The sequence below is a fragment of the Aquarana catesbeiana genome, linkage group LG13 (assembly GCF_042186555.1).
Source record: "Aquarana catesbeiana isolate 2022-GZ linkage group LG13, ASM4218655v1, whole genome shotgun sequence".
Lineage (NCBI taxonomy): Eukaryota > Metazoa > Chordata > Amphibia > Anura > Ranidae > Aquarana > Aquarana catesbeiana.
The window spans coordinates 47,031,529-47,057,833 of NC_133336.1; the positions used below are offsets into that span (position 1 = coordinate 47,031,529).

The window sequence follows — 26,305 nt, forward strand, 5'->3', positions numbered from 1 at the left end:
GGCAGCAGAGGACTGTGGAAATTCCAGGCTTTATTAACACAAGTGATGGGTTTGTGACTTCAGTTTTCAAACCCCTCCAGTTGTTAGGTGCCAGCATCTGAATGCACAAAACATATCCTTTACCTTTATCCTTTAAAATGCCAGTTCACACCGCAGGTTAGAGTGGCCTGTGCCATGCATCAGACAGGTGATCACCCATTTCACCGTCTACATGAACAAAGCCTTAAAATAATGATTGTGGTTTCTAGAGACCGAGGTTGTGCTTTGAAGAGATGAAGGATGAGACATTATCCCATACGACATAACTCTTTAAATTCAGAAATCTACATTAAAAATGGTAAAATTAAAGTGGAACTCCAGATATTTCCCAGAGCGTTAGAGTGGGGAAGAATTAAGACCGCTGTCATGTTTTTGTTGGTGCCTGGGTGTCGTTGATTCACTGTTACTTTTTGTCCTGGTGACGGTTGTCACTGGCATAATAAGTCAAAGGAAATAAAAAAAACTTTACAATTGATAGAAGCAGAAGAGGAATCTTTAAATTGGGACACCTATTCTGGGGACAGAAATATGGAAAATATAATCTGCAGTCTAAAACTGAGCTCCTTTTACTTGTGTTTAATGAATGTCAATGAAAACTGCATACAATCATGTCCCTACCCGAAACTGACCATCACGCGTTTCACCACAGCTGGCCAGCAGTGGTGAAATGCGTCAGAGTTGGTTTTGGGTGGAGACATGATAATTTGCAGTCTTTTTTTACAATCATTAAATACAAGTATGAAGAGCTCAGTTTTGGAGTGCAGCTTACAGTTTCTATATTTCGGACAAAGAGTGAGGAAGGGCTGTGATAGCCGGCATCCAGATTGTCCGGAGGGAAATGAAAGGAGCAAGTCAGGAGGGGAGCATGGGTTTGGGTATATTCCACGGACAGGTGTATAAGGTGAGATTTCACTTTAGGCCTCATTCACACAGGCGTATTGATGCATATGCCCACGTGCAGAGTCTTCTTCAGCTGTCCAATATGTGCAGGTGTTCCATTCAGGTGCGTCAAAATCAGTGATAAGTGGATGGCTGCATGGACCGCCATGTGCATTCTGAAGCACATTTCCATGAGTGTCCAAAGCACAGATTAGATCCCAATCTGTTTCCATCCTGATCCATGCACATACAGTATGTACACTTCAGAATGCATGTGGAGGTCCATGCAGCTATCCACCTGTCATTGATGTCAACAGACTGCCTTGCACGCCCCTGAATGGAACACCTGTGCATCCAAGGCGGCTGAACACTTTGCAAGGGCGTGTGGATCAGTATGCAGGTGTGAATGAGGTCTAACTTTAGTTAGATTTTCTCACTTTCCAGTACATCCATGGAACAGCAAGTGAGGGGAAATCTCCCCAGAAGGGACATAAACCACAATAAAAACCTAAATATGTTACAACATACTTGCTCCAAACCAGAGGCAGAATAAAAATGGATCAATGGTTCTTATGATAAAGTTGCTTAAAGCTGAAATATAATGTGAAATATGATTGAAGTATAATTTAATTTTTGCCATGCCTGTTTTTTTTACCTTAATGCATTCTCTCTCTTCTCCCCCCTGCCTGTCCTACCCACCCCCAATGCATTCTCTCTCATCTCCCAATCACCTGTCCTACCCCCCCCCCCATGCATTCTCTCTCTTCTCCCAATCACCTGTCCTACCCACCCCCAATACATTCTCTCTCATCTCCCCATCACCTGTCCTACCCCCCCCCAATGCATTCTCTCTCTTCTCCCAATCACCTGTCCTACCCACCCCCAATGTATTCTCTCTCTTCTCTCCATCACCTGTCCTATCTACCCCCCCAATGCATTCTCTCTCTTCTCCCCATCACCTGTCCTACCCACCCCCAATGTATTCTCTCTCTTCTCTCCATCACCTGTCCTATCTACCCCCCCAATGCATTCTCTCTCTTCTCCCCATCACCTGTCCTACCCACCCCCAATGCATTCTCTCTCTTCTCCCCATCACCTGTCCTACCCACCCCCAATGCATTCTCTCTCTTCTCCCAATCACCTGTCCTACCCACCCCCAATGCATTCTCTCTCTTCTCCCAATCACCTGTCCTACCCACCCCCAATGCATTCTCTCTCTTCTCCCAATCACCTGTCCTACCCACCCCCAATGAATTATCTCTGTTCTCCCCATCACCTGTCCTACCCACCCCCAATGCATTCTCTCTCTTCTCTCAATCACCTGTCCGTCCCACCCCCAATGCATTCTCTCTCTTCTCCCAATCACCTGTCCTACCCTCCCCCAATGAATTCTCTCTGTTCTCCCCATCACCTGTCCTACCCACCCCCAATGCATTCTCTCTCTTCTCCCAATCACCTGTCCGTCCCACCCCCAATGCATTCTCTCTCTTCTCCCAATCACCTGTCCTACCCACCCCCAATGAATTCTCTCTCTTCTCCCAATCACCTGTCCTACCCACCCCCAATGCATTCTCTCTCTTCTCCCAATCACCTGTCCTACCCACCCCCAATGCATCCTCTCTCTTCTCCCCATCACCTGTCCTACCCACTCCCAATGCATTCTCTCTCTTCTCCCAATCACCTGTCCTACCCACCCCCAATGCATTCTCTCTCTTCTCCCAATCACCTGTCCTACCCACCCCCAATGCATTCTCTCTCTTCTCCCAATCACCTGTCCGTCCCACCCCCAATGCATTCTCTCTCTTCTCCCTATCACCTGTCCGTCCCACCCCCAATGCATTCTCTCTCTTCTCCCAATCACCTGTCCTACCCACCCCCAATGCATTCTCTCTCTTCTCCCCATCACCTGTCCTACCCACCCCCAATGTATTCTCTCTCTTCTCTCCATCACCTGTCCTATCTACCCCCCCAATGCATTCTCTCTCTTCTCCCCATCACCTGTCCTACCCACCCCCAATGCATTCTCTCTCTTCTCCCCATCACCTGTCCTACCCACCCCCAATGCATTCTCTCTCTTCTCCCAATCACCTGTCCTACCCACCCCCAATGCATTCTCTCTCTTCTCCCAATCACCTGTCCTACCCACCCCCAATGCATTCTCTCTCTTCTCCCAATCACCTGTCCTACCCACCCCCAATGAATTATCTCTGTTCTCCCCATCACCTGTCCTACCCACCCCCAATGCATTCTCTCTCTTCTCTCAATCACCTGTCCGTCCCACCCCCAATGCATTCTCTCTCTTCTCCCAATCACCTGTCCTACCCTCCCCCAATGAATTCTCTCTGTTCTCCCCATCACCTGTCCTACCCACCCCCAATGCATTCTCTCTCTTCTCCCAATCACCTGTCCGTCCCACCCCCAATGCATTCTCTCTCTTCTCCCAATCACCTGTCCTACCCACCCCCAATGAATTCTCTCTCTTCTCCCAATCACCTGTCCTACCCACCCCCAATGCATTCTCTCTCTTCTCCCAATCACCTGTCCTACCCACCCCCAATGCATCCTCTCTCTTCTCCCCATCACCTGTCCTACCCACTCCCAATGCATTCTCTCTCTTCTCCCAATCACCTGTCCTACCCACCCCCAATGCATTCTCTCTCTTCTCCCAATCACCTGTCCTACCCACCCCCAATGCATTCTCTCTCTTCTCCCAATCACCTGTCCGTCCCACCCCCAATGCATTCTCTCTCTTCTCCCTATCACCTGTCCGTCCCACCCCCAATGCATTCTCTCTCTTCTCCCAATCACCTGTCCTACCCACCCCCAATGCATTCTCTCTCTTCTCCCAATCACCTGTCCGACCCACCCCCAATGCATTCTCTCTCTTCTCCCAATCACCTGTCCTACCCACCCCCAATGAATTCTCTCTCTTCTCCCAATCACCTGTCCTACCCACCCCCAATGCATTCTCTCTCTTCTCCCAATCACCTGTCCTACCCACCCCCAATGCATTCTCTCTCTTCTCCCAATCACCTGTCCGTCCCACCCCCAATGCATTCTCTCCCTTCTCCCAATCACCTGTCCTACCCACCCCCAATGAATTCTCTCTCTTCTCCCAATTACCTGTCCTACCCACCCCCAATGCATCCTCTCTCTTCTCCCAATCACCTGTCCTACCCACCCCCAATGCATTCTCTCTCTTCTCCCAATCACCTGTCCTACCCACCCCCAATGCATTCTCTCTCTTCTCCCCATCATCTGTCCTACCCACCCCCAATGCATTCTCTCTCTTCTCCCAATCACCTGTCCGACCCACCCCCAATGCATTCTCTCTCTTCTCCCCACTGCCTGTCCTACCCACCCCCAATGCATTTTCTCTCTTCTCCCAATCACCTGTCCTACCCACCCCCAATGCATTCTCTCTCTTCTCCCAATCACCTGTCCGACCCACCCCCAATGCATTCTCTCTCTTCTCCCAATCACCTGTCCTACCCACCCCCAATACATTCTCTCTCATCTCCCCATCACCTGTCCTACCCCCCCCCAATGCATTCTCTCTCTTCTCCCAATCACCTGTCCTACCCACCCCCAATGTATTCTCTCTCTTCTCTCCATCACCTGTCCTATCTACCCCCCCAATGCATTCTCTCTCTTCTCCCCATCACCTGTCCTACCCACCCCCAATGTATTCTCTCTCTTCTCTCCATCACCTGTCCTATCTACCCCCCCAATGCATTCTCTCTCTTCTCCCCATCACCTGTCCTACCCACCCCCAATGCATTCTCTCTCTTCTCCCCATCACCTGTCCTACCCACCCCCAATGCATTCTCTCTCTTCTCCCAATCACCTGTCCTACCCACCCCCAATGCATTCTCTCTCTTCTCCCAATCACCTGTCCTACCCACCCCCAATGCATTCTCTCTCTTCTCCCAATCACCTGTCCTACCCACCCCCAATGAATTATCTCTGTTCTCCCCATCACCTGTCCTACCCACCCCCAATGCATTCTCTCTCTTCTCTCAATCACCTGTCCGTCCCACCCCCAATGCATTCTCTCTCTTCTCCCAATCACCTGTCCTACCCTCCCCCAATGAATTCTCTCTGTTCTCCCCATCACCTGTCCTACCCACCCCCAATGCATTCTCTCTCTTCTCCCAATCACCTGTCCGTCCCACCCCCAATGCATTCTCTCTCTTCTCCCAATCACCTGTCCTACCCACCCCCAATGAATTCTCTCTCTTCTCCCAATCACCTGTCCTACCCACCCCCAATGCATTCTCTCTCTTCTCCCAATCACCTGTCCTACCCACCCCCAATGCATCCTCTCTCTTCTCCCCATCACCTGTCCTACCCACTCCCAATGCATTCTCTCTCTTCTCCCAATCACCTGTCCTACCCACCCCCAATGCATTCTCTCTCTTCTCCCAATCACCTGTCCTACCCACCCCCAATGCATTCTCTCTCTTCTCCCAATCACCTGTCCGTCCCACCCCCAATGCATTCTCTCTCTTCTCCCTATCACCTGTCCGTCCCACCCCCAATGCATTCTCTCTCTTCTCCCAATCACCTGTCCTACCCACCCCCAATGCATTCTCTCTCTTCTCCCAATCACCTGTCCGACCCACCCCCAATGCATTCTCTCTCTTCTCCCAATCACCTGTCCTACCCACCCCCAATGAATTCTCTCTCTTCTCCCAATCACCTGTCCTACCCACCCCCAATGCATTCTCTCTCTTCTCCCAATCACCTGTCCTACCCACCCCCAATGCATTCTCTCTCTTCTCCCAATCACCTGTCCGTCCCACCCCCAATGCATTCTCTCCCTTCTCCCAATCACCTGTCCTACCCACCCCCAATGAATTCTCTCTCTTCTCCCAATTACCTGTCCTACCCACCCCCAATGCATCCTCTCTCTTCTCCCAATCACCTGTCCTACCCACCCCCAATGCATTCTCTCTCTTCTCCCAATCACCTGTCCTACCCACCCCCAATGCATTCTCTCTCTTCTCCCCATCATCTGTCCTACCCACCCCCAATGCATTCTCTCTCTTCTCCCAATCACCTGTCCGACCCACCCCCAATGCATTCTCTCTCTTCTCCCCACTGCCTGTCCTACCCACCCCCAATGCATTTTCTATCTTCTCCCCATCACCTGTCCTACCCACCCCCAATGCATTCTCCCTCTTCTCCCCGTCACCTGTCCGACCCACCCCCGCCCCCTCCCTCATGTCACAGGTCCCAGAAGAGTGTAGGACCATTCACAATGCACAGTGTGGCTTGTGCATGCGCAGTAGGCACCCGACTGTAAAACTGCAAGCTGTCACAGCTGGGTTCCTACAGTTTAAATGCCGGCATAAAAGACCAAGGACAGTCCCCGGTGTCCACTCGGGTGAGCACAGTGCTGGATCCTGGGACAGGTAAGTGGCTGATTATTAAAAATCAACAGCTACAGTTTTGGTAGCTGATGACTTTTCATTTTTAGAGAACCAACTGGAGCTCCTCTCTTAAGGAGGCACCTGGTGCAAGGAGAAGCTGACAGCGCTGGCGGGGGACTGTCAGAAGAGAAAGTAAGGGAAATCTCTGTGCAATATATTTGCATAGAGCAGGTAAGTATGTCTTTTTTTTTTTTTTTTTAAACCCAAAAATTTGTAGCATGTAGTATAACTTATAATGATCAAAACTTCTTTTTAGCCCTTTTGCCAATACATTGATACAGGATATGCCTATTTTTTCCATCCACTAGTAGATTTCTGTATTAGCATGAATATCTGTCAATTCATACAAAAAATTCTTAGTGTATTTGAGGACTTGACGTATGTCATTCAAAATTTAGTTTGCCTTCAATTTTGAAATCAATAGAATTTTACAAATTCATTTTAAAATCCATCCTGCTCCTTCAAATGTTCTAGTCATTCTGGTCATTCGACCCCATTTGATTTTTAAATTGAAAGAACGTTCCTAAAATGAAAGATTTAAAATTAAATTCTACTAGCGTACGGCCAGCTTTTTACTTAGAACGTCTAAGCCCTGAAGAAGGGAGAGGTCTTTGAGCTCCTAAAACATGTTGGATGTTCTATATTGTCTTGTTATAATCCAATATCATTATTACTATTTTTTGACCTCTCACATCTTTTGTTTAACACTCTCATTAGACGTTGGAAGAGATAAAAGCTTGGCAGAGGTTCGTACTTTCCCACCTCTATCCAAAACAAAAAAAGGTAAAATATAATTTTGGCTAGATTTGGCCGAAATGACAATCCTCAGATAAAGATTTTACATAATGTGCCAACTCTTCTGATAAACGCTAAAAGGTATACTTGTGATTTCTTCATTCATCTACAAAATATAAGAATCATCGAGACTTTTCTAAACCACACCTGACCCCTAATAGTGAAGAATTTTATTTTGAATCAATGTGCGTTTAACATTTCAACATCCATTTAAATGTTTAGGAACTTTGGCGTCCCCAGGCCGCATTTTCCCTAAGCGGGTGTCTAATGACAATTATCTTCGACCCAAAAAAAAATCACAGAAAAGTTTCCAAAATAGTAATACTTTAAGACCATTCTTATATAATTAGAAAAAAAAGCCATCTATAGGAATCTGATATACAATGCAACTTTCTAATGTAACAAGCACCATTGATACAGTTGTATAGGAACATCACCATACATTCTTTGTGGGAGCAAAATAAAAGAATATATACAAGAAGTAACCAGTCTTTCTTGCAGGCTCAGATAGATCACCTTGATAGAAGATGATCCTGATTTCAAGTTCAAGGCATTCGACCAGGCTGGCTTTACATCATTCTTTGTAGACCAACCTAAAACTTTATGACGGGTTCCGCTGTCCTTTATGAAGACATCTACTTTACTGCGAGGCCTTAAATAACTGACTTTGTGTTACAGTTTTTGGGGGTTCTCGGAGTTGTAGCAGCAGCATATAGGCCAATGGTAACAGCGACAATGTCTATGTACAGTCAGGAGTCCACAGAAACAAGGAAAAGAATGAAATAAATAAACCCGACGATAATGACCAAAGCTGTCTGGGAGTCGGCTGGCCTGAGGTTTGAGGCTGATAAGGGAACACAGCACTGATAGAGAGCCAGACCTCATGGAATAACTTAGGTTCCTTCCCAGAATCCTTAGCACAGAAATATTTGCTGCATGGAGTCCACGGTGATGATTGATGGGGGGAAAAAAAAAAGAAAAAGCCATCTCTGTTACACTTTTAAGACTGTATAGAGGCTCGAGATGTGTAGAATCCAGGAATTGGCAAACCAGTGTGGAGTGTCACCTATAATAGAGAGAACAGAGCAAAAAACCTTTGAGAGGCAGAGACGTACCTGAACAACATGAAGAAGGTCAAAGATCACCAGGGTTCGGCACCCCCTTTTTTTTTTTTAATTAACTAGCAAGGCGGGAGGAAGATGAGGAGAAGCTGGCTTTCAGCTGCTGCAGGGGGGAACTATAGGGGATTAGTTCTAGTAAATGTCGCCCCTCTTGTCCAGGTTCCTGTTCCTTCTGCTGCCCAGGCCCTCCTCCTTGTGTGACTGACCAGTAGATCACAATTGTCCTCAACTAAATTTTAGCCTAAGTGCCACTTTCACTTATACAGGGGTAAGTCTGCCTCCAGTCCATCGAAATCCCACTGTAGAACATCCATTGGTCCTCTTTCTATATCCCACCCCAGCATACACACCTCTTTCCCCATACATGGCAACAATTAGGTCACCCTTCTCCGAATTCCCCATTCCATGTACTGACAATTCCGGTAGACCCTTTTCTGCACTCCCAATTGCATATACTGACTATTCCGATAGACCATTCTTCGCAATCCCCATTCTATAATATGCCAACTCTGATAGACCCTTCTCTGCACTATTTATTCCATATAACGACAAGCCCGACAGACCCGTCTCTGCACTCCCCATTTCATATACTGACTATTCCCATAGATCCTTTTCTGCACTCTCTATTCCATATACTGACAAGTCTGATAGACGCTTCTCCACACTCCCCATTCTATATCCTGTCAATTCCCTTCTCTGCATTCACTATTCTAACACTGACAACTTTGATAGACCCTTCTCTGCAGTCTCAATTCCATAGTATGATTAATCTGATACAGTCCACATTCTACACAATCACTATTCCAATTCCCTCCTCCGCAGTCTACATTCTATTTATTCTCTACTACAGTGGTTCTCAACTCCAGTCCTCAGGACCCACTAACAGGCCAGGTTTGCAAGATAACTGAAATACATCACAGGTGATATCACTTGCTGCTCAGTGATTGCAGTATTCTAGTCTGCAACTCCCCAAGGTAATACTTAAAATCTGGCCTGTTGGTGGGTCCCGAGGACTGGAGTTGAGAACCACTGCTCTACTACAACAGGCCTTTCCCTGTACTGCCTATTCTCCATAATCACTATTCTATAGGCACTTTTCTGCACCCCCTATTACATATAATCCCTACTCCAACAGCTCTTCTCCACACTCCTTATTCCATATAATCCCTACTCCCATATACACTTGTCTGGAATTCTCATTACATATAATTACAGCTCCCAACTGACCTTCTCTGCACTCCCCATTCCATATAATCCCCATTCCCATCGGCCCTTCCCTGCACGCCCCATTCTATATAATTATTACTCCTAGAGGGCCTTCTCTGTACTCCCCATTCCATATAATCCCTACTCCCATCGGCCCTTCTCTGCACTTCCCATTCCATATAATTCCTACTCTCATGGGCCCCAATCTGCAATCCCCATTTCATATAATCACTACTCCTAGAGGCCCTTCTCTGCACTCCCCATTCCATATAATCCCTACTCTCATAGGCCCTTCTCTGCACTCCCCATTCCATATAATCCCTACTCTCATAGGCCCTTCTCAGCACTCCCTATTCCATATAATCCCCACTCCCATAGCCCATTGGCTGAACTCCCCATTCCATACATTTCCTCCTCCTATAGACTCTTCTCTGCACTCCCCAGTCCATATAATCCCTACTCCCAAAGACCCTTCTCTGCACTCACCATGCCATATAATCACTACTCTCATAGGTCCTTCTCTTCACTCCCTATTCCATATAATCACTACTCTGATATGCCATTCTTTGCACTCCCCATTCCATATATTCACAAATTCATGGGTGATTCTTGCTGCCCCTCCTTCCATATAACAACTAATCCCATAGGCCCTGTGTATGTTGAAAACTATTAAAATCAAACCTGCACAAGTGAATTTGTTTCTTTGTCATTCCTGGGCAAAGCACAGGTTCAATTTTAAAATGAAACATATAAAAATATGATGAAAGACTGCATAGATAACTATACCATGGACCCACTAAATACAGACAGTTCAAAGCATGAATCATACCTGCACATTCCTGTTAAGACTGACAGCAGGAAAGAGCAATCCCTCCATGCTCTCAAATGCCACAGGACCCTGCTGCTCTTCATTGATGGAGAAAGTCAAGGTCCTCCTGGTGAAGTCTAGAAGGACCCCAACCGTGGCACCTTTTGTGATACCCCCTTCAGTCCTGTATTAAAACACAAAAACAGATTTGTCTGACTTGTCAATTTCACCATGAGAATTTACCTGGCAATAAGTATCAGTAATATTCCAGGAGTGAATAGGCACCATTCAGGAACTTTGTGAGATACAAAAAAGCAATAGTTACTGTAAAATATAATGTATGTTTAAAGTTGATGTTAACCCTAATTGAATGGCATTTAGTTTGCTAGAGCACCTTGTGTCATAAACAACTGCCATTTTTGAAAAAACAAAAAACAAAAAAAAAACACTTTTATTTTTATCTTTTTTCTTTTAACCTTTTTACTACTAGAGCTGTTTTTGCATTTTTTTGTTTACATGTTTAAAAAAATATTTTTGGCTTGAAAAAGTACATTATACTGTATATATTCTTAAAAGCAGACACCCTAGAGAATAAAAAAAGTGGTAGCGCAAGAGTTTAGGAAACACACAATCCCCTGCAGGTCATGAGGTTAGAACTAACTGTGAATAATGGCCCTCAAATTATTGCTCTCACACTTGCATGCATGGTGATATGTAACATGTGTAGGGCAAGCTATGTTTTCTGCCCCCGATGCATGCATTTACTTTCGTACATGCATGTACGTGGGGATGGATCAAAAAAAGGTATTCTTACGCCTTGAAATTTTCCACATTTTGTCATGTTACAACCAAAAACGTAAATGTATTTTTTTGCGACTTTATGTGATAGACCAACACAAAGTGGCACATAATTGTGAAGTGGAAGGAAAATGATAAATGGTTTTCAAAATTTTTTACAAATAAATATCTGAAAAGTGTGGTGTGCATTTGTATTCAGCCCCCCTGAGTCAATACTTTGTAGAACCCCCTTTCGCTGCAATTACAGCTGCAAGTCCTTTTGGAGATGTCTCTACCAGCTTTGCACATCTAGAGAGTGAACCTTTTGCCAATTCATCTTTGCCACAGTCTTGCCACAGATTCTCAATTGGATTCAGGACTGGACTTGACTGGGCCATTCTAACTCATGAATATGCTTTGATCTAAACCATTCCATTGTAGCTCTGGCTGTATGTTTAGGGTTGTTGTCCTGCTGGAAGGTGAACCTCCATCTCAGTCTCAAGTCTTTGCAGACTCTAACAGGTTTTTGTCTAAGATTGCCCTGTATTTGGCTCCATCCATCTTCCCATCAACTCTGAACAGCTTCCCTGTCCCTGCTAAAGAAAAGCATCCGCACATGATGCTGCCACCACCATGTTTCACGGTGGGTATGGTGTGTTCAGGGTGATGTGCAGTGTTCGTTTCCCGCCACACATAGCGTTTTGCTTTTAGGCCAAAAAGTTCCATTTTGGTCTCATCTGACCAGAGCACCTTCTTTTTTGCTGTGTCCCCCACATGGCTTCTCGCAAACTGCAAACAGGACTTATTATTATGGCTTTCTTTCAACAATGGTTTTCTTCTTACCACTCTACCATAAAGGCCAGATTTGTGGAGTGCACGACTAATAATTGTCCTGTGGACAGATTCTCCCACCTGAGCTGTGGATCTCTGCAGCTCCTCCAGAGTTACCATGGGCCTCTTGGCTGCTTCTCTGATTAATGCTCTCCTTGCCCGGCCTGTCAGTTTAGGTGGACGGTTATGTCTTGGTAGGTTTGCAGTTGTGCCATACTCTTTACATTTTCGGGTGATGGATTGAACAGTGCTCCATAAGATGTTCAAAGCTTGGGATATATTTTATAACCTAACCCTGCTTTAAACTTCTCCACAACTTTATCTCTGACCTGTCTGGTGTGTTCCTTGGCCTTCATGATGCTGTTTGTTCACAAGGGTTCTCTAACAAACCTCTGTGGGCTTCACAGAACAACTGTATTTATACTAAGAATAAATTACACACAGATGGACTCTATTTAATAATTAGGTGACTTCTGAAGGCTATTGGTTTCACTAGATTTTAGTTAGGGGTATCAGAGTAAAGGGGGCTGAATACAAATTCACACCACTCTTTTCAGATATATATTTGTAAAAAACTTTGAAAACCATTTATCATTTTCCTTCCAATTCACAATTATGTGCCACTTTGTGTTGGTCTATCATATAAAATCCTAATAAAATACATTTATGTTTTTGGTTGTAAATGGACAAAATGTGGAAAATGTCAAGGGGTATGAATACTTTTTAAAGGCACTGTGTCTGGGTGGTGGAAGTAAAAAAATATTACATAAAAAAAAAAAAAAAATATATATATATATATATATATATATATATATATATATATATATATATATATATATTTGACAAAAATTTTTTTTTCATACCACATAGGAAACAAAAAAGTCCCCTGTATGATCCATTTTTGGTTACAGGTTGACGCTAATGAGACACCAGGGGTCTAAAAGCTTAACCTGTCCTCCAATGATGCTAATGGAACGCAGATCATGTTCCATTACCTTCTTTCACATCCAGTATGATATGAGGACCGGGCAGTGAGATTTTTTTTATGTCGCTTTCAGGTCAGTAACAGGAAGGAGAGGTCAGCAAATGGGCATTTGCTGGTCTCCCATCCCTCTACCCAGCAGCACCCGCTATGCTGGTCCTGGGTCCACCGATGAGCACACAAAGCTTGGGAAGCAAAAAGGACCTTTGAAATTAGGTTAACATGTTAAGGTTTATATGAGATTTCTGTGATTGGGTTTACTTCTACTTTAACTACCCTGTTAGACCAAAGAAGAAATTAGTAGGCAGCCTATAACTCAAGACAAGAGTATTACCTTTCTCGCAAAAATAAAGCCCTATGACAATAGAAGTTGGGTTACCTGTTTGTATGGGAGTTGTTGTGCATGAACCAGCTTCGGTTATTATCCACGTACATAGCCCACGCTTTGTCGTCCTTTCCCAGCATGACATCCTTCATCACCTCTATACGAGCCACGCCGAAGGCTGGATCTGGGTGATTGTCATACCGGTCAATGGTAAGTTCCCAATAGTGAACTCCCTTGGAGAAGCCCGTCTTGCCCAACACCACCCTGTCATCGTAGCTGTTACATGTGACGGTTAGGTTGTCATTAGAGAAGATGATGTCAGAGTGGGCGGAACCAGGGTCAAACGCAAACCAAGCCACTGTCAAGGAAAACAATGAACATTGTTCAGTTGATTATTAACCTTCTGTATACTACAGTGTAAACTGATTCTACACTAATTTTCATATTTTTATACGTGCAGTCGTGCAAAGCAGAGTGCAAATAAATAGCAAAAGTGTTAAAAAATAGACCGTGATCAATAATGATACAAAAAAACATTGAGGGGTCTTTTATGCATTCTTTTGAATGTTTGTGACGTTCTACAGCTGGAAGCCCATAGTTGTCAGTGTGTTAGCATCTACTACTCTTATGTCTGAGGAACTTGCACCTTCCACTGTTTAATTCTGCTACATATCAAGGGTTAATTTTAGGAATCAGGCTGAGGGTAAACTGAACATGTGCTTAGCATGTACTACTCATTCCTTTATGCTTGCACCTCTCTGTTCAGCTGCCAGACGTGAAGAAGGGAAGGGGCTGAGGACTCTTCCGCACCCATGTGACAAGTCTGTGCCAATCACTAAGTACCAGTGCTGTCATGTGGAATGGGTCTCATGGCCCTCTATATCTGGATGCATTGGCTATTTTTTTTTACTCCTGGCAGTTGAAATGAGCGGTGATGGAGTGAAGGAAAGGTGGACATGTGCTGCTAGAAAAGGGGGGCAATCAAGCAAATCTGTTCCTTTGATAAGCTTAGGCAAAGCTCATGTTTTCTTTAATTATTAGTAAAAAAGGGTTTTGCTTAGCTTTGAATATAATAAATTAGTTTTTTGTTTTTTGCCCAAACTACATTCCTAGCTTACCACACTGAAAAATGACACCGCTGGAGTTTTGTTAACTTCCTAAAGGATTCAATACAACGTGTGAGCTGAGACTTCTTGACACCGCTTCATCCCAGAGATGTCCAGTAGGGTTGAAGTCAGGGCTCTGGGGAGGCCAGTTGAATTCTCCACACAAAACCATCTCTTTATGGAGCTGGCTTTGTGCACAGGGGCACATTCATGCAGCCAAAGAAAACTACCTTCCCCAAACTGTTGACACAAGGTTTGAAGTACACAATTGTCTAAAATGTATTTGTAATGCTGCACGAACAGTACAGTTGTCTGGAAACAACTAAACTCAATAATTTTGGCAGGGTAGCTACGTAATATTGGCCAAATAGCACCTGTACTCTGGTTTCTGTCTACATGTTCAGGGTCAGTGATTCAGAAAGCATGGAAGCCATGAGTTCAACATAAGTACCAACATTTTTAGATGGTCTAATGCAGGGTTTATCAACTAGGGTTCCTGCAGAGGTTGCTAGGGGTTCCGTGATCAATGAGCAATTTCTGCCTCTCAGATGAGTTCCCATTGACACCATTGATCTTTTTAGCAATCTGTAAGGGGGTAATCCATCCTACCGACCACAAGTCTAAGGAGCATCCTTCCCACTGACCATCACACTAAAGTATCATGAGTTGTAGATATAATCATTTTTAGTAGGGGGTTACCTGAGACTGGAAAGTTATTTCAAGGGTTCCTCTGTGTTGGAAAGATTGAGAAAGGCTGCTCTAATGTCAGGCCTTTTTTTTTTCTATGAGTGATTTTAGTGGCTACAGAAAGTAGTTGGAGCTGTGAACTCTATTCAGGGTCCTCAAAAAAAAAGATCTGAAATAACATGGGGCAGATTGACTCTTTAAGAATCTGGAAATGTTTAATAAAGATTGAGAATGTAGATAAAACTCGACAGAAGAAACCATGAAAAAAGTTAAATAAAAGATCAGCATGCTAATAGCGCCGTCACTACATGCAATCCAAATGCAGTTCAGCTTTACATGCTTTGCTTTTTAGTTCATACAGTACCTGCCACCAGTTTTTTAATGTCAACTGTTGGTTTTCCATATGAACAGCGTGCAGAGTAGAAGAAAGGTACTCCTGGTTGGTTATCAACTAAGTAAAAAGGTATGATCGACAACACACAGATTCACTACTTTATTTTAAAATTCAGATATGTTGATATACAGAAGAACTCTAGGAAAATATATTAGTTCACTTTTATGTTTCTCAAAATGACAATTTTCAATTCTGCTTTACTTAAGCAAACCTATCATTGTGCTAAGCTGGCACTGCTAGTTAAATCTGTTTTGCCATAAGAGTTTTTATTCTGCAGGCCGAGTTGAAGGTCTGAAGGGCGTTATCAGCATGCTAATGTTCACTAATAGTCCAAAATATGTTCACTAGGTAAGGCACAAACACAGAACTTACCAAACTGCACAACTGAATATAGATACCCAAAATGTCATACTTCTTTCCTTCCTTACTGATAAATTAACCATTGAATGCACACAACAAATCCCAATACAGTACATGGCTATTATTCCTTTAGCCCCAAAATTCCACAACCAATTGAAATACCACACCATCACACACGTCTTTTCAAAATATTAAAAAGTCCATAAATCTGTCTAGTAAACATGTATGTAGTCCTCCTCTTTGTAGAGGAACTAAACCCTCCTATTGTTTTCAGCCAAGGAAGCTGCCATCTTGGCTTCTGTTTAAACTTCAACTGTCATGGTGTCGCACATGTGATCATTTAAGACACCAGCCATTTGATGGTTTGACAGTTTGGTTGAGAGCACAAGCAAATGTGACAGTTACATTCTCGAAATGTGCCGGAAATGTAACTGTTTTTTGAAACTGTTAAATCTATGGGATTACTTCTGCTTTAAAACTGCCTTTTTATCATATAAGTGCTGCCTTCACCTTCTCCCTCATAGAACATGCATTTACAAATAGGACTCTAAGACCCCTTTCACACTGCTGGCGTTTTTCAGGTGCTACAGCACTAAAAATAGCGCCAGCATAGCCCCTGAAAAAAGTAGCTCCATTCACTTCAGTGTGAAAGCCCGAGGGCTTTCACACTGGAGTGGTGCGCTGGCAGGGCGTCAGAAAAAGTCCCGCCAGCAGCTCCTTTGGAGCGTTGAAGGAGCGGTGAACTCACCACTCCTCCACCGCTCGCTGCGATACCGGCGGCATTTTGCAGGCGGATTTAACCCCTTTTCGGCCGCTAGCGGGGAGTTAAAACCACCCCGCTAGCGGCCGAATTGCGCCACTAAAACGATGGTAAAGCGGCGCTAAAAATAGCGCCGCGTTACCGCTGACGCCCAAGGCGGCTCGGAGTGAAAGCCTCTAAAGTGTCTGGACTCTCTCCAGGTACTTACATCAGCTATTCTCAACCAGGGTTTCATGGAACCTTAGGGGTCCTCCAAAGGTTGCTATAGGTCCCCTGAACTGTGGCAGGCTCACCTCCCATTTGATGGTGTCTGCCTAGCGTCAGGGTCAGCAGCATGACACAATTAAAGTGTAAGTAAACCCCCCTATCGTTCTCAGCCAAGCAAGCTGCCATCTTTGCCTCTGTTTAATCTACAACTGCCATGATGCTGCACATGTGATCAGTCATGACACCAGCCATTGGATGGTTTGACAGTTTGGTTGAGAGCACAACCAATGGGAGTGTTACACGTGCACATGCCGGAAATGTTACTGTTTTTTGAAACTGGTAAATGGAGGGGTTTACTTATGCTTTAATGATACTATCTTTTTAGCTGTCTGTAGGGTTTTATTGCCACCACCATTTACTGACCACCAAGGTAAGGGGGCATTTGTTTTAGCATTCAGGTGGATCTGGATGTTATGTTTCCAGTATTGTCTGTCACTTGCTGGCAGATTCAGTAAAAAGTATACCCTTTTTAAATTTCCTCCCCGAGAATGACAGCTTTTCATTCAAGCACTAATAAATTGCATAAAGCAAACAAACATATATCTACAAATAGCATATGTGTGGATTTAACCTCATAAACAGCTCAATGATTTTTGGGGTTTTGGGGGGTAAGGGAATAACAACTCCATACTATATAATGCAAAATACAATTCTAATTTAATAAGGTCATAAAGCACGGGCTGTAACTAAAACATTACTTGGCTGATATAGCCATTTATTAGGTCAACAGTAGTATGCAGTAACCTGTAACAAAAATTTTCTGATTGGTTTATATGGGTTACTGTACTTTGCTCATCATTACTACTCTTTGTGCCGCCTTAAAGCTTATTAGCAAACAGTTGCATGTGTGGATTATATACATGTATAGGGAGATTTACACAGCCCTGCTACATAGCACAGTCTGCCTGGTGAGCTGACTTTCCTTTTTTTGCAAGTAAGCAACATAGTCTGGCGTCTTCCTCACCCCCAAGCCTATGATTGGACAGTGAAAGCAATACACTGATGAGGTCATCATCCTGCTTTTTCCTTCTTTCAGCATGTACCTTGCCAGTATACGAGCAGTACTGACTGACCCTCAGTGCTGCCTCTGACTCTTCCGGGCTGAGTTCCTCTATAGAGAAAGCTGATATAAACACAGATTCAGGTACCTACATTTGCATGTGAAATGCATTTAATAAATGTAAAAGAATACATAACATCATTATTGGAGTTAGAATTGGTTGAAATTAGTGCATTGTATATAACCCTGATGCCCAACCTGTGGCCTTGGAGTCACATGTGGCCCTTTGACACTTGTGCAGCTCCTGGGGCCTCTGCAGGCAGTAATCGTTTTTTTTCTTGCTCAGGCCAGTGAAGAAAATATATTCTTTAGATGGGTTCTACTTTTTAAAAGTTTTTTCTGAATTCTTTCACACGATCTTACATTTTCTGTGCTGTTCATTACTTTTCTTTTTTTGTGTTTTTCATCTTTTGAAATGGATCTTGATGAGAGTAATTTTAGGGGGCTATAGAGAGCACAAATATGAAATCATTGATTTGTAGAGGGGCAGTAATAGCAGTGATCTCCAGCAATCTTATATAATGAGTTTATAATGGAGCATGTCCTTAGTCCCAAACCATCTCTTGTGTCCTGTCCATTGTCTTTGATAATCTCCTGTAGCATGCCCAAAGTCTCTGACCATCTCATCTATCATGCCCATTGTCTTTGATAATTTAATGTAGCATGCCCAAAGTCTCTGACCATCTCATCTATCCTGCCCATTGTCTTTGATAATCTAATGTAGCATGCCCATAGTCTCTGACCATCTCTTGTATCCTGCCCTTTGTCAATGATAAACTCTTGTATCATGAACATAGTCACTGATCTTCATTTGTATCCTGCCCATTGTGCTTGAAACTCTCCTGTAGCATGCCCATAGTCTCTGATCCTTCTCTTATATCCTCCCCATTTTGTTTGATAATCTCCTGTTGCATGTCAGGAGTTGTCTTACAACTTTCTGTAGCAATATATTTGCTAAATATTATGTGTGGCCCTTTGGTTATTTCAGGGACCATAGATGAGGCCCACTATATCAAGAAAGATGATAACAATAGAGGTATACGGAAAAGAAAAGACAGAGGGGCGCCAAGCTGACCATAGTGTAGTAAGGTCCTGGCAGTGTGAGCACAGGACTTCTGTGTACCATAGTGGTGGTTCTTCTTGGGTCTATAGTGCCTGGCTGCAGTGGCTCTGGTATAGCAGCCACAGAAGGAGCTGCGCTCTGGTCTTCCAACTCCACAGATGTCTGGACCGCACACTGATTTTAGAGACATGCTTTCATCTACTTTTGTTTGTGAGTGCAACTTTTAACTTTTTTTTGATCTCCACAATAAACTCGCTTACTACACTATGGTCGGCTTGGCGCCCCTCTTGCTCTTCTTTTCTGTTCACAGCTTTGGGGTTCCCAGTCTGACAATGGAAGCAGCCTAGCTCAGTAGTCAGTAGCAGTAGTCAGCTTACCACTAATTAGAAGTTGCTCACAGCCTCCAGATTAATCCTTTTACAAACTGTCATTTGTATAGCTATCAATTGTATTTTGTTTCTTTGGTTTTATTTGTTATGTACAGTATATATGACATTCTGGGATTGGTTTACTATAACTGGAGAGTGCAAAATCTGGTGCAGCTGTACATGGTAGCCAATCAGCTTCCAAATTCAGCTTGTTCAATTAAGCTTTGACCAAAACCCTGGAAGCTGATTGGGTTTTATCTGTGTTAATTTCATCAACGAAAACGTTTTCGTCAAAGATTTTGTCAACCGCATTTTTCCAGTGATGAAAGCGAAACAAAAAGTACAGCACATTTTTGTCCACTGACGAAAACTATGCCGAAAATCAGATCCGTTCTCGTTAACGAACGAAAATAGGACAAAAATGTGAAGCAGAGACGTTTACCCTCGTGGAATAACGTCCGGTTTTCACGGAGCCCTGCCTGCTTCCGCAATCCACTCAAAGCAAACAAGTGCACCGTGACGAGACGACTGCCAGAGACCTGAGAGAGAGAGCAGCACTGTGTATTTCAGGCCAGCCAGGCCTCCCGAGTCCTGACGAGATGACTGCGCCCAGAGCAGAGCAGACTAATGCCGCAAACACACAATCGGATTTTCCGCCAACAAATGTTGGATGTGAGCTTGTTGGCTGAAAGTCCGACCGTATGTATGCTCCATCGAACATTTTTTGTCGGACTTTCCGCCAACAAATGTTGGCTAGCATATTCTCAAATTTCCCGCCAATAAATGTTTGTTGTCAAACTTTCCGATCATGTGTACACAAGTCCATCGGACAAAAGTCCACACATGCTCGGAATCAAGTACGAGCCGGAAGTGCTCGGTCTTGTAAAACTAGCGATCGTAATGGAGATATCACGTACGTCTTGTACGTCACTACATTCATAATTGTTGGCCAACATTTGTGTGACCGTGTGTATACAAGACAAGTTGGAGCCAACATCCTTCGAACAAAAATCCACGGTTTTGTTGTCGGAAAGTCCGATCGTGTGTACGGGGCATGAGTGTACAGTAAGAACAGTTGTGATTGGGGGACGTGGCTGTGCGGCAACCAACAGTGACATCAGACGCAATACCGGAAGTGACATTCTGGCAGTGACGATTCGGTGTGGGTGAGATACTACTACGCGCTGAGTTCACTGTGACCATGTCTTGCCAGTCTCACGCTGCTGCAGTGGATCTATCATATGCGTAATTTATTTAATATAATGTGAGTGCAAGGTTTGAAGTTTTAACTTTAATACATTTTGATCAAACATTACTGCACTATCGGAGCACTTTGTTTCTTTATATGTGGATCTTTCCAAGGGATCAACATGGAAAGATCCACATATAAAGAAACAAAGTGCTCCGATAGTGCAGTAATGTTTGGAAGATTGATGGATGATATAAATCCCGTGTGGGTTGATGCTTATTTGCTGAACAAGAGAGTGCAAGGCAACTTAATTTGGTGAGTGGACACCCAGAGGGGAGTGGAGTCACAGTTTGCACGTGGTGTGGTGGATGAACTAAATTAAATCTGCTCTCAACTCATTCTGAATCTTCATTGATTATTCATCGTTAGATTTGAAGGACTTATTTAGTCAATGGACTTTGTTTTTGTCATTTATCACTTGTCACTGGGTGATTTATTTTTCATCAGTTATTGTTAATTTATTTATTGGTTTATTTACAGCGCCACTATTTACTTTAGTAATTTATACGGTAGATTTATTATTAACAGTTGTGGTACATTACAATTACAGCAGGCCTGAAGCCTCCCCTCCCCTCAGACCACCATCCATCCAGAGCACACTGTGTAACTGACCACTGCCAGTGGCATCCAGGGCACTGTGGATTGCAGGTAGGGTTGCCACCTGTACGGTTTTCTCCCAGACAGTCCGGTTTTTGAATGATGTGTTCGGGTTTACTTCTGCCCCAGACCCGGACACATGATTCACACGGACTGCACCGAGAGTGACATGTCTCCCCTCTCCCATGCGTGTTTGTACTTTGGACTTTTGTCAGACGGACTTGTGTACACACGCTCGGAAAATCCGACAACAGACATTTGTCCGCGGAAAAATTTAAAACCTGCTATCCAACATTTGTCCGCGGAAAATCCGACAACAATTGTCCGATGGAGTGTAAAAACGGTCGGATTTTCCGCCAACAGCCTGTCATCACACAATTCCCGTTAGAAAATCCGATCGTGTGTACGAGGCTTTAGATATCAGGCCCAGAGAAGCCTATAGGAACATTTCTGACACCCGGAGTACCAGAGGTATAACTGATTTGAAAGCCATTCGAAGAGGGTCTTTCACGGATCTGGCCAATTAAGGTATGAAGATGTATTTATTTCACATACTACCTCTCAGTTTCCTCTGCTATACCAATCTCACACAGCGGCCTGCTCTACCATATAATTCCAGCCTGGTCTGCATAGCACAGCATTACAATTATTTATACGTCTCTTTCTCTGAATGCCTGGAATATAATTCAGACCAGCTTTGCACAAGCATTGCAATGAACCAGGACATGAATAATGATAAATGCTCGTCCAATGGCGTTGTAATCAATATGTGTAAATATATATCCTCTGAGGAGTATTTGCTGTCATAAGACTAATGGCATCCTATTATGAGACAGGGTATCTATAATCAATGTCATTATAGATACTCAACAGAAGACGTGAAGCAGAAGGCAGAGAATCACAGATCATAGTCGGAGGGGAAGCTGATGGGGAAAGGGTAATTTTTGTTTTTCTTCATTTTTGTTTTTCCTTTTTTACTGGAATTCTGCTTTTTAATATACACTCACTTGCCACTTTATTAGGTATACTTGTTTTAATTGCTTGGTAACACAAATTGCTAATCAGCCAATAACATGGCAGTAAGTCCATGCATTTCGGCATCTAGATGTGGTGAAGACGACCGAGCATCAGAATGGGGATAAAAGGGACTTTGAAATACAAAGAAAAAAAATGAATCCAGATTGCCGCACTCATGTTTCACACCGTAACTACTGGTGCTTACGCATATTTAAATCTTTGAACAGAAGACAATGGTTTATTTATACATGCTAATACATACCAACTGGGCTTGATTGAAAAAACTGAACAATTGAAAGATTGACAAATTAACAGAATCCTGTTACAAATCGCAACTTGACTCTGATTAACACTGTATTAGATCTACTGAGATAGATCTGCTGAAACCAAGGTCTTCCTAGATGCCATAACGATTTCCTTTTGATGATACAATTTAGACAATAAAAGCCCAGATTATTACTTAAAGCGGAGGTCCGGCCGTTTAAAAAAAAAAAAAAAAGTCAGCAACTACAAACACTGTAACTGCTGACTTTTAATAAGTGCACTTACCTGTCCAGGGAGCCCGCGATGTCGCCCCCCAACCCCCCCCCCCCCCGAGGCCGATCCGTCCATCGGATTGGGTGCCAGCACCACCATCCTATGGGAAACAGGCAGTGGAGCCTTGCGGCTTCACTGCCCGCTTCCTACTGCGCATGCGTGAGTCGCGCAGCGCTTTGTGAATGGCCCTGTGGTTTTCTGGGACACACACACTTCCAGAAGACAACGGGGCAGCTCACCAAAGAGGAGGAAGTGAAGGAGCAGCGCCACAGAATAGGAAGAGGCAGATTAGGAAGACTGCCTAGCAACAGGCATTTCTGGTAAGTAAAACATTTTTTTTTTTTTTTTCAAATTTTTTTTGTATTTTTTTTGTAGAATGTTAATGTAAGTTTTATTTTAAGGTGGACCTCCTCTTTAAATGTGTACATTTCATGACGTTTGGAATCGCAACTGGAGTTTGCGCCTCCTCTCCCTCCGCCCTTGGGCCGCGAGGGGATTGTAGTACTATGTGCAGTGCTTGATTCCTATAACGCTCTGTGTCCGGGCTGTGCCGTTTGCATTTCTGCATCACGTGTGATGTTGGACGCTACGTACACGGCATGTGTACATATATAAACACCCCCTCACCACAACACACTGTAAGATACAACAAGGGTAGCCTTGCTGCGACATCTCTGCATACGAGATAAATTGCATATCAAAATGCTTCCTTCTCTCCTTTTCAAATTTTTCACGTACAGCTGCATCTTTCGATCTTGCTTTAACTATAATGTATTTGTTTTTAGATTTACTATCTTTACCTGCTGCCGTCTGTGTTAACTTTATCCCCACTCCTTTCTGAGGGGGACAGACGATCTGCAAACAGGGATATGCCCCTCTTTTATATATAAGATGACCCATTACTTCGATCAACTAGAATGTGAACTTCTTTAGTTCTTATATATTCATTTTTTAAGTCTAAGAAAGAATACCATCTAGGTGGGACTTTAGAAGACCACCAACACTGATGTATATATATAAAACTTCTTTATGATCACAAATGTTAAAAAATCAAGTCAACAAAAATATATAAAAAGACGTATAACGTCTGGTAGTGCATAAAATAAACATAGCAGACCACAGAAAAAGTCAAAACAATTGCAAAAAAGACACTGATACTCTCCGGTCTTTACCCACCGTCCCACCAAGTCTGGTTAGATGTAAGTATGCCATGTTAAGCTATATGGCTCACATTTAAAACACTGTTGTCAATCACCTTACTAAACTGGTTCCCATGTATCACTCTTATTTTCTCTATTGCACACCTCTTATCACATTTCCCCCTTAGTCACTCACATATTAACACCCCTTTATTATATTGATCTCTTTCACACCCATCCTACACATAATCTCGTTCCCGCCCCCTCCCCTTCTTCCCCCTCCTCCCCCCTTTCTCTCCCCCCCCCTTATCCCTCTCCCCCTTCCCCTTCTCTCCCTCTTTTCCCCTCCTCCTTCCTTCACTCCACTCCTTCACTCCCCTTCTCTTCTTCCCTGTTTATCCCCCCCCTTTTTCCCCTCCCTGCCTATCCCTCTCATATTCAACTCCTTATACCTTCCCTCCCCTTTTCCCCTTCCACCCCCCCCCCCCCCCCACCTGCCCTTCCTTTTTTCCCCACATTCCCCATGTGTTAGTGATCTCAACTTTTGTCTGGGTTAATACTCACTAACCCATTTTAACATTTTATTGGACAGATCCCGGCCGCATAACTCTTTTTGGGCTCTTTCGGGTTTGCCCATATGTATGCCGTCCAGTGACCGTTGTCTACGTTATCTATTTGGCATAATTTCAAGTTGCAGGTAAAAATTTCTTCATATGGGTGGGCGATGGGGATTGGGCATGGCGGCTAACAGCATATCTTATGTTCTAAATGTTTCTGATGTATCCAAAGTTATTGTAATGTTTCTAATTGTATTTTGTTTTATGCAGTACTATATCTAAGTGTTTTCAAAAACATCCCCTGAGGAAGGCCTAAGTGGCGATAAGTCACTCCAATGCTACTGTCGAGTGACCAATTTTTCCATCTGATTTTACCTCTAGATGTTTTCTTGTATCTGCGTACTTTATGCATAGCCAAATTCTTTTAAATTTGTATTTTATGTAATAAAATCTTTGTTATATTTTTTATATACTGCAGTATTGAAAGTATTTTCTTTGCCGGCACCCTCAAAAAATCCCCCCCCCCCCAAAAAAAACCTTCCCTTGTCTACATATATTTACAGGGATGTTGGTGCTATTTTTCTGACATTGTCGCCTGTCCATACCACCACTTTCTAGTTTCCAACACCTTGTTGAATCTATGGCACGAAGAATTAAGGCAGTTCTGAAGGCAAAAGGGGGTCCAACCCGGTACTAGCAAGGTGTACCTAATAAAGTTGCCGATAAATGTATTATTTCTTTCTCTTTAGGATTAAAAATACATTTTAAAAACTCCTGTTTCATTTTTTGTCAGGCAAATCCAAAATTTTGCCCTATGAACATTTCATAGTTCTGACTTCCAACCAGCAGCTGGAGCTCCAGGCTACTTTTCACATGTTTATGAAGCTATCCATAAAGCCCAACTCCAGGAAATTTGAAAAAGCTATCCCTTGCAGTGTGGGATGTGCCAGAACACCAAGGGTTAACTGCTTGTTTGGTCTCAGTTAACTTACTCAATCCTAAGCTTCCCCGGAAGGCGGCTCTCCCCCACACTCCAGCAGTGGATTGTCCCTTGGCGTCTTCTGCTCCTTCATGCTGCTAGACTGGTCCCCACAGTGTCTTCTTCCTACGCTCCAGTGGTCTAAGGTCCTGATGCACTTGATGATATCAGAACCCTAGACCGCTGGAGCATGGGGGAGAAGACGCTGCAAGGACCGGTCTAGCAGCAAGGAGGAGCAGAGAGTAAATCTACTTTTAACAAGTTCCCTAGACCTAAATGCTCAATTATTCCCTGCAGTGTGGAGTTGGGCAGAAAATAATGACTACCATGTACAAATATCAAATACTGAAGCTCAGATTACACGCACAGCTAAAGTGACTTATCCCCCCCTACCTGCTCTGTGGGGTTTTGTACAGACTGTCAATTAGAGAGAGAATGTCTAAAAAGTAAACTGCTCATGCTACTGGAATACAGTGTCATGGGTGCACCCTGTATAAAGCATTTGCATGTATAATACAGATTTTATATAACATAAATAGTAGAAAAAAGCATGAATTTAAAAACATATAAACTTAGAGTGCCTTCCCATCTGCGTATGCACCCTGCTTCTGGGTAGATGCAAGAATCCCAGCGGGGGATCCCGAGAGCAGCTGTGAGAGGCAGCCCCATTGAAAGCAATGGAAGGCTCCTGCAGATAAGCGGCACTCACATGAAATCTCTAATGCAGCGATCATATGTGAGTGATTGGCAATGGACGTAGACAGTCTGAATCTAGGGCCAATCATCTGCATGTGTGCATGAGCGATTAAATACAGTTTTGCTGCATTTATCAGCCTATGTGTGTATGGACACACAGGATAACATGCTGGGGGGTTTATTGGCTGCAGGAAAAAAACGCCTGACGCCCAAAACAGCAGCTGTAAAAACATCCAGTGTGCATGAGGCCTAAAGCCTCGTACACGAGCAG

The 26,305-nt window shown here is 43.7% G+C and overlaps 1 protein-coding gene across 11 annotated transcripts in view; it reads right to left on the reverse strand.

Moving 5' to 3' along the window:
* Nucleotides 1–7,303: 7,303 nt before the first annotated feature.
* Nucleotides 7,304–26,305, reverse strand: part of TRIM9 (tripartite motif containing 9) — a 141,992-nt gene continuing 122,990 nt past the window's right edge. For 3 of the 11 annotated variants that reach the window (XM_073609990.1, XM_073609991.1, XM_073609992.1), the window contains 5 exons: nt 17,737–17,895; nt 15,356–15,379; nt 13,253–13,556; nt 10,305–10,467; nt 7,304–8,214 (listed from right to left, as the gene is read on the reverse strand). In XM_073609990.1, the coding sequence (XP_073466091.1) occupies nt 8,149–8,214; nt 10,305–10,467; nt 13,253–13,556; nt 15,356–15,379; nt 17,737–17,895 (716 nt within the window). In that variant the 3' untranslated portion in view covers nt 7,304–8,148. Of the gene's footprint in view, nt 8,215–10,304; nt 10,468–13,252; nt 13,557–15,355; nt 15,443–17,736; nt 17,896–26,305 lie in introns of all 11 variants that reach the window. The other 8 variants (XM_073609995.1, XM_073609997.1, XM_073609998.1 and 5 more) reach the window with 3 other exon arrangements.